Source organism: Corythoichthys intestinalis, chromosome 7, assembly GCF_030265065.1.
Source record: "Corythoichthys intestinalis isolate RoL2023-P3 chromosome 7, ASM3026506v1, whole genome shotgun sequence".
NCBI classification, from domain to species: domain Eukaryota; kingdom Metazoa; phylum Chordata; class Actinopteri; order Syngnathiformes; family Syngnathidae; genus Corythoichthys; species Corythoichthys intestinalis.
This window is the reverse complement of record NC_080401.1, coordinates 33,251,348-33,263,812: the sequence shown is the minus strand read 5'-3', so window position 1 is coordinate 33,263,812 and position 12,465 is coordinate 33,251,348. Positions and strand designations below refer to the sequence as shown.

The 12,465-nt window shown below is 38.8% G+C and overlaps 1 protein-coding gene across 13 annotated transcripts in view; it reads left to right on the top strand.

The window, feature by feature from the left end:
• dab1a (DAB adaptor protein 1a) overlaps nt 1-12,465 on the top strand; it is a 552,095-nt gene that overhangs the window by 414,183 nt on the left and 125,447 nt on the right. For all 13 annotated transcript variants that reach the window (XM_057840958.1, XM_057840955.1, XM_057840956.1 and 10 more), the window contains one exon: nt 7,667-7,806. In XM_057840958.1, the coding sequence (XP_057696941.1) occupies nt 7,667-7,806 (140 nt within the window). The remainder of the gene's footprint in view (nt 1-7,666; nt 7,807-12,465) is intronic.

The window sequence follows — 12,465 nt, the reverse complement described above, 5'->3', positions numbered from 1 at the left end:
GTCCTACCGTATTGGTCCTCATTATAGCAGAGAAGACAGAGTAAATATAATCTACACAAAGAAACTGTAACCCGATCGACTCACAGCCTTGAAAAGTAAGGGTTATATTCAGGGGTGCACATATTTTTTTTGCCCAGGTTCTCAGAAGAGGACCTGGAGATGTGACTTGGTCCTCATTGAGCTTGAGAGCCGACCCGCCTGATGCGATAAAATTATGACAAGCTTTACTTAGAGCCAATTAACTTTAATTAATTACATTAACAGTTAATGATTGATTAACATCAACTGGCACAACAAAATTGCCATTACTTTAAAGTGAAATGTAAAGAAATAAACATAAAAGCACAAATGCCCGCGTTTCACTGCGTTCTCGCAGCGGCCATGTTGTCGCGCCGTTGACGTTTATGGGTTATACTGTCCTACCGTGTTGGTCCTCATTATAGTAGAGAAGACGGAGTAAATATAATCTACACAAAGAAACTGTAACCCGATCGACTCACAGCCTCGAAAAGTAAGGGTTACATTATGTCAGAAATTTGTTCGGTACGCCTCCATTCCGAACTGAGCACCACGTACCGAACGGTTCAATACAAATACATGTACCCTTACACCCTTAATGTTTACTACCTTTGAACTGTACAAATGCGAAATCATATTGGTATAGTATTGCTTCCTTGGCAGCCACCCTCCCCAAACATGTGTTACATGTCGGTTGCCCCTCCTCCTCTAAGCCGCGGTCGTCTATAACTTTACTGTAGCCGAAGTATTCCCATACCGGCGATTTTGTTTTCTTCGGTGAGGGAAAAAGTTCTGGAGTTTCACCTCCTCTAGCCATCGTGTAGCACAGCTGACTCACTGACACTGAGCAACTACCGGTGGGGGATGGCCTTGAGGGATTTCTCTGAATTTTTGGGACATTAAAAAATAGCTAATACCTTAGGGACGGTATGAAGGAAAATTTTGGCGGTTTTGAAACCTTGATGTTTTCATACCGTGGTACACCTTGAAACCGGTAATCGGTGAATGTCTAATCAGCAATGGCAGTGAAAGAGTTAAGTGGCTAGCGCGCCTGAAAAATATCGACTGTATGGTGGCATGTGGCTCAACTCACTTCGCAACGATCAGCATTTGGCAGATGTAATGAATAGTTACATATTCTTCAAATGTAAGACTTGTCTTTACTGCCACTCCCAGCTGAACATTACTTTGTCATCATAAAACAAAGACAATTACACGTTGGATTTATTTTTTTGACAGAATATATTCTTTATCATCAGCAAAGAAAGCATAACGCTATTTGCTTTGCGAGAAGAGCTTTGACAAATGGCCTCCTTAAGCAAAAAAACTGATGGCTATACCTTGACGACAAGGCCAAAGGTGAACCATCACGGAGGGCAAGGTGTGACCCTGTTGCATGATGGGAGAAATGCAATTTCGTGCTTTTGTGTAAGAATGTTGATGGAAAGGCCTTCTGGATGAGAGTGATGGAGTGGCATCGAGCGGACAGAAGGTTACGGTTGCCGGGGGCGACGCTGGGGGTTTTCCTGACGGGCCCGACTGTACTGTACCTGCCATCGATCACAAGTGCGTGTCTGTGTCAAGAGGCTTCTCGCTGTCATAACGCTCTAATCCTGAGTGACATTTATCCAGGGAGGCCTTGCTCATTCAACCATCCGTCACCATCCATCCTCCTCTTCATCTGCCCCCACGTCCCGTCAAGCGGCATGTCTGACTGGCACGTTGGCAGATTCCCTCAGTGTTCACTTTGTGCGCGCCTTTGTGTTTCTCTGATGGTAAAGACGTGACCCGTGTGCGTGTGTGAGTAGGAGGAGGATGAAACCAAAGATTCTTTCATTAATTGTCTTTGACGCTCAGCAGGGTCGCAGCAGTCACACATTTAATAATAGGAGATTAGAATGGCTTACCTCTCTTGACACACACATACAGATACGGCAATGGAACTCTTTTTGACTTCCGCGATTTGCTAAATATAGCAACAATGACAGTGATGGAAGTCACAAGTCCTCCAGTTTGAACTGAAATTGCCTATTGTATGATACTAACCATATACTTGTAACGGGTACACAGTGTATCCGTTGTATAGCACGTGGAAACCTCCCCGCCTTCCTTCATGTAACGACGCTAACGGCTGTGCCTTTGGCTCGAGCTTATTGGCGCAGTGGTTACTGAACTTGCCTGCCGACTAGAATTGTCGCGACGCGCGGGTTCGATCTTTTCGACATCTGACGTAAAATTTGACTCTCCATTGTTTTCTACATCTGACGACATGCTCGAAATAAGACAATTTATGACAGCGCCGCAGTTTCTTTGTTTTGCCGGTGTTCTGTCAAAATGTGCTCCCTTATAAAATTTTGCTCCCAAAACTTTTGTGGCGCTCAAAAAGCCCTCTTTTACATTCAGTTGGACTCTCAGTGTTATCCAAAGGTGCTAACTAAACCAGATACATCATAAACATACATGTGCAACACGAAAATGGCGTAAATTAATACATAACGACATGGCTAAGTCGTTAACAGTGAGAGAGCGGAGTGCAGTTGTTGTGTGCGGATAACATGGTAGGATGTGTCTGAGAACATTTCTACATGTCTTTCCATGATCAAACTTAAGTAAATATTCATTTCTTTAAAGAAAGTTTGTAGTGTTTACTTTGGAATCGCTGCATTCGCGGCCATTTTTAACGTTACGCGCATGCTCAGAACCGCAAAGTAGCCATTTTTGATGGGTTGGAAAATTTGTCAGAACACCGGAAGAAAGAGGCACTGCTGATTTTCTTGTGAGAGAAAACACAAGTTCCAAGGTTTATGCAGGTGGTGATAAAGGAAAAAAGGTGACGCTTACCATTAGTGGTGTGACAATATATCGAAATGGTGATAAATCATGACACTTTGTATCCCAAAAGGTTATCGATATGCTCCTGCCAAGAATCGAGATATGGTTTTAAAAAGGTGTCACTGTTTTTTTTTTGTTTTTTTTGTAATTAAAGAGAACCAACAAGTTGCTACCAAAATCTTCAACCATAATAGTGTCTCAGTTAACTATAAGGCTGCAGTGATGGTGCTCGACGCCCAATCATTTAGACTGGGAACGTTTGGTCATTCGAAACCAGAGCATTTACAGTTATTCTGTCCGATTTTCAGGGCATTTACAGGTCATTTCCTGTTGAGTTGGAGTCACTGCCTATTGATTCGGGTGATTCCTGGGTCACTTACTGTTCTATAACTCAAAATCAACAGGAAGTGACCCACAAAATACCCCAAAATCAACAGGAAGTAACTGAAAATCAACTGGTAAATGACCTTAAATGGCCCAAAATTACCTCAGTGCCTGGCATTGGCTGTCACTGCAGCCATAGACGTTCATTCGCTGCCATCCCTCCCACTTCAAACGGATTGGACGTCTACAAGTAATGAACTCATTCCAATTCACAGCAGAAGCTTGTTTTTCTGTTCATTAGTTGTTTGTAGAATATCCTAGAATGCTTTCCTGACCAATGTATTGATCGTCTTTGTATCGCCATATCGTCAGATCATCGTTATCGTGAGCTTTGTATCGCAAATCGTATCGTATCGTGAAGTATCAAGAGGTTCCCACTCCTACTTACCATTGAAATGAAGATGGAAATAACCGAAAAATATGAGCGTGGTGTGCACATTGTTGAAATGGCGCAACGATACAGCCGTAGAATGTCTACGGTCCTCCTCTGATCTTTGTCTTTACAAGTTAGGGTGACAATTATTATTGTGGTAATATCGCCAAAGAAATCGCCAGCTTCGTCAGGTTTCTAATCATTTATTCCATCACCTTGTGCAACACAACACGCCTACTGTCCGCCGCAGTTGACTCCAACTACAAAACATTCCAAGAGAAAGTAAAAGCTCTACCGCACTCTCGATCTCACTGTGACGTCAGCCACGCGGTGGGTTCAGGGACAGCATGCAAATAACTTCCTTCACATTAGAACCCGATTTGTTACATTATTACAGCAATTATTATTATTATTATTATTACTATAAAATTATTTTGATTTTTATTTATAATTTATTTGTTTTGCTATGTGTAATTGCCATTTGTAATAATACCAGCAGTATTTATTAAGGATTTAGTGTCGTTTTTCGGGCTGTGGAACGAATTATTGGAATTATAATGTATTCTTATGGCAATATCCTACTCGACATACGACCATTTCGACTTACAAACAAGGTCCTGGAACGAATTAACTTCGTATGTAGAAGTACCACTGTAATAGTTTTCTTTAAAAAAAATTTTTTTTTAAGTTATCAATCAAATGGGTGAAATGTGTCAGCAAAATAATTGTCAAAAACATCAAAATTGCTTCGCATTTTTTATCGTTTTAGGTCAAATGTAAGCAATTGTATTAAGTGTAGGTCGACCAATACGGGACTTTCAAAGACCGATATTGATATCAATTAATAATAAATACATTTAAAAAAAACAGCCAGTCTCTAAAGCTGAAGGTAAAGCTTTTTTTTTTTTTTTTTTTTTTTTTTTAGTATGTTGATTTGAACGGTAGTTGAAACATTTACTGTATAAATGTATGTATTTTAAAAAAAATACACTAATAGAACTCCAAACATTTATTGAAATTAAAGTATACCTGCCTGTATACAACCAAGTAAAACGAAAAGTACAGTAAGGAGAAAAAAAAAGTGACAATATACAATGTTTAATGAAGTTAAAACAGTAACCTATAAGACAAATGGTTTCCTTGGGAATACTAGGTTTAAACAATTTCCGGATTCTTTGTTAATAAGCTAACAAAATGACTCAACAGTTTTGATGTGTACATTTTTTTTTTTGTAAACAACTGCTCCCATACCAACAGATTTGCAACAAATATTGCATTTATTTGGCTGTCCCTGGAATTGGCTGGGTAAATGCTCCCTTACTGGATTACATTTTCGTGTTTCCATTGCATGCAGAAAATAAAGCAGTCCATGGATTTCGTATGAAACTGCAAACGCACTCAACATTGGATTTGAAAGCCGTAGTCATCACAAAATCCACAAAGTAGCTAGCTATTGCACACAACGATTAGGGTAACTAGTTTGTGTTAGCGGATATCATTAGCAAATAGCGTAAACGCTAGTGTAGCGTTAGCGGATAGCGTCTACATAGCACAATCAATAACGTTTTAGGTAGACAACACCAACTACATTACATATGGGTTACAGACACATTTGTGTTTAAGAGCTTACTTAAATGAGGAAACACAAGAAAACCTTTGAAAAGAGCTGCTAGCTTGCTTTCATGAAGCTCATCAACTTCCTGCCCTTTATCTTCTTCTTGTGATGCAAAATCACAAATAACAACGATCACCCCAACAATGGACATAACATTTATGCTGTTATCCCGGCCTTTTATTTGTAAATTGGCCAGTAGCCAATCTTGGCGGCAAAAAGGTCCATATATAGGTCCGATATATCGGTCGAGTTTGACTTGAATGCTTAAAAAATATTGTTTTAAATCAATCAAATGGAATCGAATTTTGGCAGACTTTGTAATGTTGACAAATATTGCATTATTGTCAAAAGAATGACATTGAATCATCACAAAAAAAGTGATGTACACTCTTAGTGGTAATATGCCAAAATTACTGTGTGGTAAATGTAAAAACAGTTGATTTTTAGAGTACATCTGGTTCATCTATCACCGTCAATAGCAGCCAAGGAGATAACAGGAAAATCTGGCAGTGAATGACTAGTTAAAATCTAAAATGTAGCACATTTTAAAATGCTCTACTTGCAGCAAAGACGCCATGCTAAACTCAACATTCCTGACATAAACAGTTTGTGTCAAAAACGAGATGTATCGCCTTCTCATAGAGTACTTCCTTGACACCACTTAGTAGTTGTCTACTTAGACAAGGCGTTAGCACCAACTCAGATTGTGCAGAAAGGGCAAAAATAAGAGGAAATAAGTGAATTTTTACTGAATAACAACTTCAATGTTTTCCTTGGTGAATCATAACTTGCCACTAGGCATATCAATTTGTGTAAAAATGCATTAAAATGAATCCAGAAAAGTTACCGCCACTTACACATTTGTTGCCTGGCAACACTGGCAACAATGGAAGGTCTTCATGATGAAGAGGAGGAGAGGGACCTCTTCATCGCCTCCACAGCTGTACGACCTTCTAAGGGTCATGCCACTAATGCATCGATGCATTATAAGAGCGATGACGCATTATCATTACACTGTGGAGGCATTCGGTGGTGCTACCTGCTGATTTAGAGCATTTACTGGAGTGGAATGGAGATTAAAAACATTAAAAGGGTTTCCCCCTGTCAGAGCAGTGTTAATGTATTACTTAACACCTCTGGCCAAGAAAGAAACTATTACACTGAGAGTTATATCGTTTACTACGCTGTAGCTTGTAAGCATCACACTCTATAGAGTATAGGACATTAGAAAGTATTTAGGGACACAATTTTATCACCTTATTCTAAAATGAAATAAACTATCTTTAAACAAAATCTAAAAATCTCGATATGTAAAAAGAAAACATTAAAACTTAAAAAGTAATGACGAATAAACTAATGTTCATTCACCCCAACCCCCGATCTAAATGAATTAGACGTCTAACACCGTCAGTGGCATTGAAAGATGAACATCCACAGCCAGTTCTCCCTCTTCAAATATATTTGATGTCTATCCTTGTCAATGGCAGACAATGACTTACAGTATGCTCTCTTCAGTAATGTGTTATTTTGTGGTTATAATTCATTTTGTCTAGTTAATACTGTATTATTAACTTGATTATATGAATCGGATTAATCTCCACAATCAAATATATTTGACGTCTATCCTTGTCATTGGCAGTCAATAACTTACAGTATGCTCTCTTCAGTAACGTGTTATTTTGTGGTTATAATTCATTTTGTCTAGTTAATACTGTATTATTAACTTGATTATATGAATCGGATTAATCTCCACAATCAGGTTTGTGGGGCATGAACTTCAAATTATAGGTTGTGGGAATTTTGCCTCACTCCCGATGCCTTTAAAAGAGTGTACTGGAGACAGGGTATTTAGCTCAGTTGTCTCTGCGCTCCGCAGTAGTGGTCCAATTCCCTCAAAATGTTGAGTTCAGTTAACTTAATTAAGTCCAGTTTACTTAAAATGTTGAGTCAAACTTATTAACTTAAGTCCACTTTACTAAGACTGTTGAGTTTACAAAGTTGTTGTTGATTTCCATCAAAACATAATAATTCAATTGAAATTGGTTGACTTAAAATTTAATGTGCACCCAGATGATCCAATACTTGTGATAACGATCATTTTTTTCACTGAGTAGATGCTCCTTCTCTTTCACTGTTGTGTATTGAAAACAGCAGCCAACACGCAGAAAGCAAAGATTTAGGTCAGCATAGAGTACTATTGCCAATGACACCAATGCTGACATTTTCACACAATAGAGACTATAAGAATGGTAAAAATGTCCACAAATGCGAGTGTATTGATTGGTGTCATTCATATGAAAGCACATTTCACGGCTAACATTTCTTTTTTTACTAAGATCAGTGATGGTCTTTCTCCCGTGTGAGATTGATTATCCCAAGGTAAAAGATGATGGAAGACCTTGAACGGCAGGCTTAAAATTGTGTGCGTGCATGTGTGGTTCCAGGGCAGGATCGCAGCGAGGCGACTCTCATCAGGCGCTTTAAGGGCGACGGCGTCCGCTACAAGGCTAAGCTCATCGGCCTGGACGAGGTCATGGCGGCCCGCGGAGACAAACTCTGTCAGGACTCCATGATGAAGCTCAAGGTAAGGATGGCCAGCTACTAAACACCCTTTATATCAATGGTGTCAAACTCACAGCCAGTGGGCCAGATCCGGCCCACCATGCGATTTTGTGTGCCCCACGAAAGTAAATCAATTGATTTTTACATTTAAAATAGTTTTTAAAAAAAGAATTAAAGAGCATACGACAGGAGAAAAAAAGTCTTAAATAGCATTATTATGTGAATTAGATTCATATTTTGAGACTATTCGACTATATACAACAATTTAGCAAAGCGCAGATGACGAGAAATTAATCTTTTAATCTGCCTGCTAGCCACGCCTACCATTATAGGGCTCCAGCGTCCCCAACAGGTGGATGACGTCAGCGGGAGAATGGGCTCATCGGTTTTACTATTCAGCCCATTGAGGGGGAATTATTCAGAACGAGGAAAACGCGACGAAGAGAGCCGCAAAATGTCATTGTTTCAGTCTCTCTACTACAATATTTTTACAGGATATTCTTTTTATCCAAGTATTTTTCCCCAATAGCTAAATAAATGGCTTGAGAAGGACCAGTCAGCCAGTCGAGGGGGAACTATTCACAACGAGGAAAACGCGTCGAAGAGAGCTGCAAAATGTCATTGTTTCTGTCTCTTCAATATTTTTACAGGATATTCTTTTTATCTAAGTATTTTCCCCAATTGCTAAATAAATGGCATGGTCATGACAAATAACAGTCTTCAGCTAAATGGAATATGAAATAATAAAAATGCACTTATTCAACACGACATGGCAAAATTACTCCATAATGGTCAAAACTGTCGACTTCACCTTTACTGTTGCACCTCCCGAACGATATTTTATGACACCTAAACCGGACATATGTCATTTCCCTTCCCCGGCTTCGGAGAATGTAAACAAACCAAGAGGCGTGACAGCTAGCCGACATGCTAACCCGAACCGAGTGATGTTTCAAAGTCTTCAAAGCGCAAAATCATACATAACTAGCCCTGATTATTTGACATGACGACTGGGTTGTCGATTGTCTTTGCGGATCGGCAAACCGCCAGGCGGAGAGCAATTTACTGTTCGTTCCCCGGAGGAGGGCGGCTGCATTTGTTGTGCAGCTAACGTGCAGCTAATGTGCACGAGGAGAGCTTTTTACATGCCTATCAATGATCAAACGTAAGTAGTCCTTTATTTAAAGAAAGTTTGTAGTGTTTACTTTGTAATCGCTGTATTAATATTTGACATATTACAAAACAAGATGTTTACTCACTTCCTCGTAAGTCCAATGGTTCCACAGAAGTAGGGCTTGGCCAATATCCACGGTGAATGGGAACCTTTTGAAACTCCAAAAAGGCGCACACGCCTCTCGCTCATAAAGCAAGATTTTTCTGCAGCCGTTTGGCTGGCGTGATGTGAAAAATAAACTTATTAATCCGCAAAATCAACTGAATCCTTAGTCCTCATACACAACAGTACGGCTGTTTGGTGAAGAGGACGCCTTCTCCCATACACGTCACAGCGCCCTCCTCCTCAATGCAAGACCGAAGCCGGAAGTCACTCATTTTCATGGCGCGTGATTAAAAAAACTAAATAAATATAGCGATCCCCTCCACACACATCCAAGTGGTCCATATCATTCAGGAGCATAAAATACCGCATGTATTATGAAATAAACATGCTTTTTCGTGTCACATGCACTTTAAAGTTTAAAAATATGAAGAGAAGAATAAAATGTACGTATTTTTTAAATTCCCCCCTAAAAATTAAATTAAAATATATAAAAAAAGAAATCTGTTTTTTTTTTTTTTTTTTAATTGCCTTTTTTTCTTAAAAAAAAAATATAAATAAATTGAAAAGAAATATTTGTTATTATAAGGCTCAAGGGCTAGATGTGGCCAACCACATTCTTTTGTGTGGGCCAACAAAGTACATCAATCAATCGAGGTCCCCAGAAATACGCATATTTATGTATATACTGTATCTTAAAAATTAAAAATAAATCACAGCCCCAAATTTTTTTTTTTTCCCCCAAAAAGCAGAACAATTCAAATATATATAACAAAACATGATATTTACAGCTTGTGTTTGTAAATAAATGTTTAAATGAGAAAAATTAAAACAACAGAATGTTTCCTAGTTTCAGCTCAAAAAAGAGGATTTGGACAATATATAGTCGGGATGTCCCCGATCCGATCACATGATCGGAAATTGGGCCGATCGGGCCATTTTTCAGAGGAATGGAATCAGGTGAAAGGGATCGTGTTTTTGATTTTAAAAAATATTTACCGGTATGTAACATGTTTGGAACTTTTGTCTAAAAAAAAAAAAAAAAAATCCTGGTACCGGATTGTGACTCTGTATCGGCAGATTCTCAAAATCAGGTGACTCGGACTCGAGTGCAAAAATATGCAAATGGGACCTCCTTAATATTTAGATCAACAATGTCTCTAAATGATTCATTGACTCTCAAAATGGTTGTCGACACCCCTGTTTCACATTAATATTTGTTATATGTCGGGCCGCAGCTATCTATTATTTAAGTAATCAATTAATCTTAGTTAGTTAGTTCGAATAATCGAGTAATTGGATTAGGAACATTTGCTGTGTTGCAGAATAAATTTTAGGAGATGTAAAACAAATGCTTGCTAAAATTGCAATTTCAAAAGAGCATTAAATGCGAATACAAAATAAAATTCCTGAGTGTTTTTCTTTGCAGAATTGCACTTTCATTTTTCAAGAGCAGTAAATGCATTTAAAAATATTTTAAAATACCTGAACTTAGCCTTAAAGAGCATACGACACGAGAAAAAAAGTCTAAAATGTCATTATTATGTGAACTAGAATCATATTTTGAGACGATTCGACTATATACAACAATTTAGCAAAGCACAGATGACGAGAACCATTATAGGGCTTTAGCGTCCCCAACAGGTGGATGACGTCAGCGGTAGACTTGGCTCATCGATTTTACTATTCAGCCCATTGAGGGGAAATTATTCAGAACGAGGAAAACGCGACGAAGAAAGCCGCAAAATGTCATTGTTTCAGTCTCTCTACTCCAATATTTTTACAGGATATTCTTTTTACCCAAGTATTTTTCCCCAATAGCTATATAAATGGCTTGAGAAGGACCAGTCAGCCCGTTGAGGGGGAACTATTCACAACGAGGAAAACGCGACGAAGAGAGCGGCAAAATGTCATTGTTTCTGTCTCTTTACTTCAATATTTTTACAGGATACTCTTTTTATCCAAGTATTTTCCCCAATTGCTAAATAAATGGCATGGTCATGACAAATAACAGTCTTGTGCTGAATGGAATATGAAATAATAAAAATGCATTTATTCAGGACGACATGGCAAAATTACTCCATAATGGTCAAAACTGTCGACTTCACCTTTACTGTCGCACCTCCCGAATGATATTTTATGACACCTAAATCGGACATATGTCATTTCCCTTCCCCGGCTTCGGAGAAAGTAAACAAACCAGAAGGCGTGACAGCTAGCCGACATGCTAACCCGAACCGAGTGATGTTTCAAAGTCTTCAAAGCGGAAAATCACACATAGCTATCCTGGATTATTTGACATAACGACCCGGTTGTCGAATGTCTTAGCGGATCGGCAAACCGCCCGGCAGAGAGCAATTTACAGTTCGTTCCCCGGAGGAGGGTGGCTGGAGCTAACGCAGCTAACGTGCTGCTGCTAATGCATTAGGAGAGCTTTTTACATGCCTATCAATGATCAAACGTAAGTAGTCCTTCATTTAAAGGAAGTTTGTAGTGTTTACTTTGTAATCGCTGTATTCGTATTTGACATAATACAAAACAAGATGTTTACTCACTTCATCGTAAGTCCAATGGTCCCACAGTAAATATCCACGGTGAATGGGAACCTTTTGAAACTCCAAAAAGGCACATACGCCTCTCCCTCATACAGAATGATTTTTCCGTAGCCGTTTGGCTGGCGTGATGCGAAAAATAAACGTATTAATCCGCAAAATCAGCTGAATCCTTCGTCCTCATACACAACAGTACACTGTAGCGTGAAGAGGATGTCTTCTACCGTACACGTCACAGCGCCCTCCTCCTTAATGCAAGACCGAAGCCGGAAGTCACTCCTTTTCCTGGCCCGGGATTCAAAAAACTAAATAAATATAGCGATCGCTTCCACGCACATCCAAGCGGTCCATATCATTCAGGAGCATAAAATACCGCGTGTATTATGAAATAAACATGCTTTTTCGTGTCACAGGCACTTTAAACTGTATAAAGCTAATAACAAATGAGAATCAAAGTACAACATAAGAACAACTGGCGGACTTGCATAGCAAAAGTCCGGTTTCTATAAAATGCTAACTTTTTTTTACAATGCTCTTAATAAATCATTTAAGCACATACACACACACACACACAAAAAAACTGCTCAGTATAGATGTAAACTAAATTACGAATGCTTAAAAAAAACGTATTAGCTCAAACAAAAACTTACCTTATTTTTGTCTTAACAGAGAGCAGCTGGATTCAGCCATTTTAAATGAGTTATATCACCTATACTGTTGCCACTAGAGGGCAATTTATCCATCCAAATCAATAAAACCAAATGCAAACACTTTCAAAACAAACCATTACGTCACTGTAATTAAACGAATTCTCAAAGCAGTAAAATTTGATTCAAAGCTTTTTTTTTTTGTA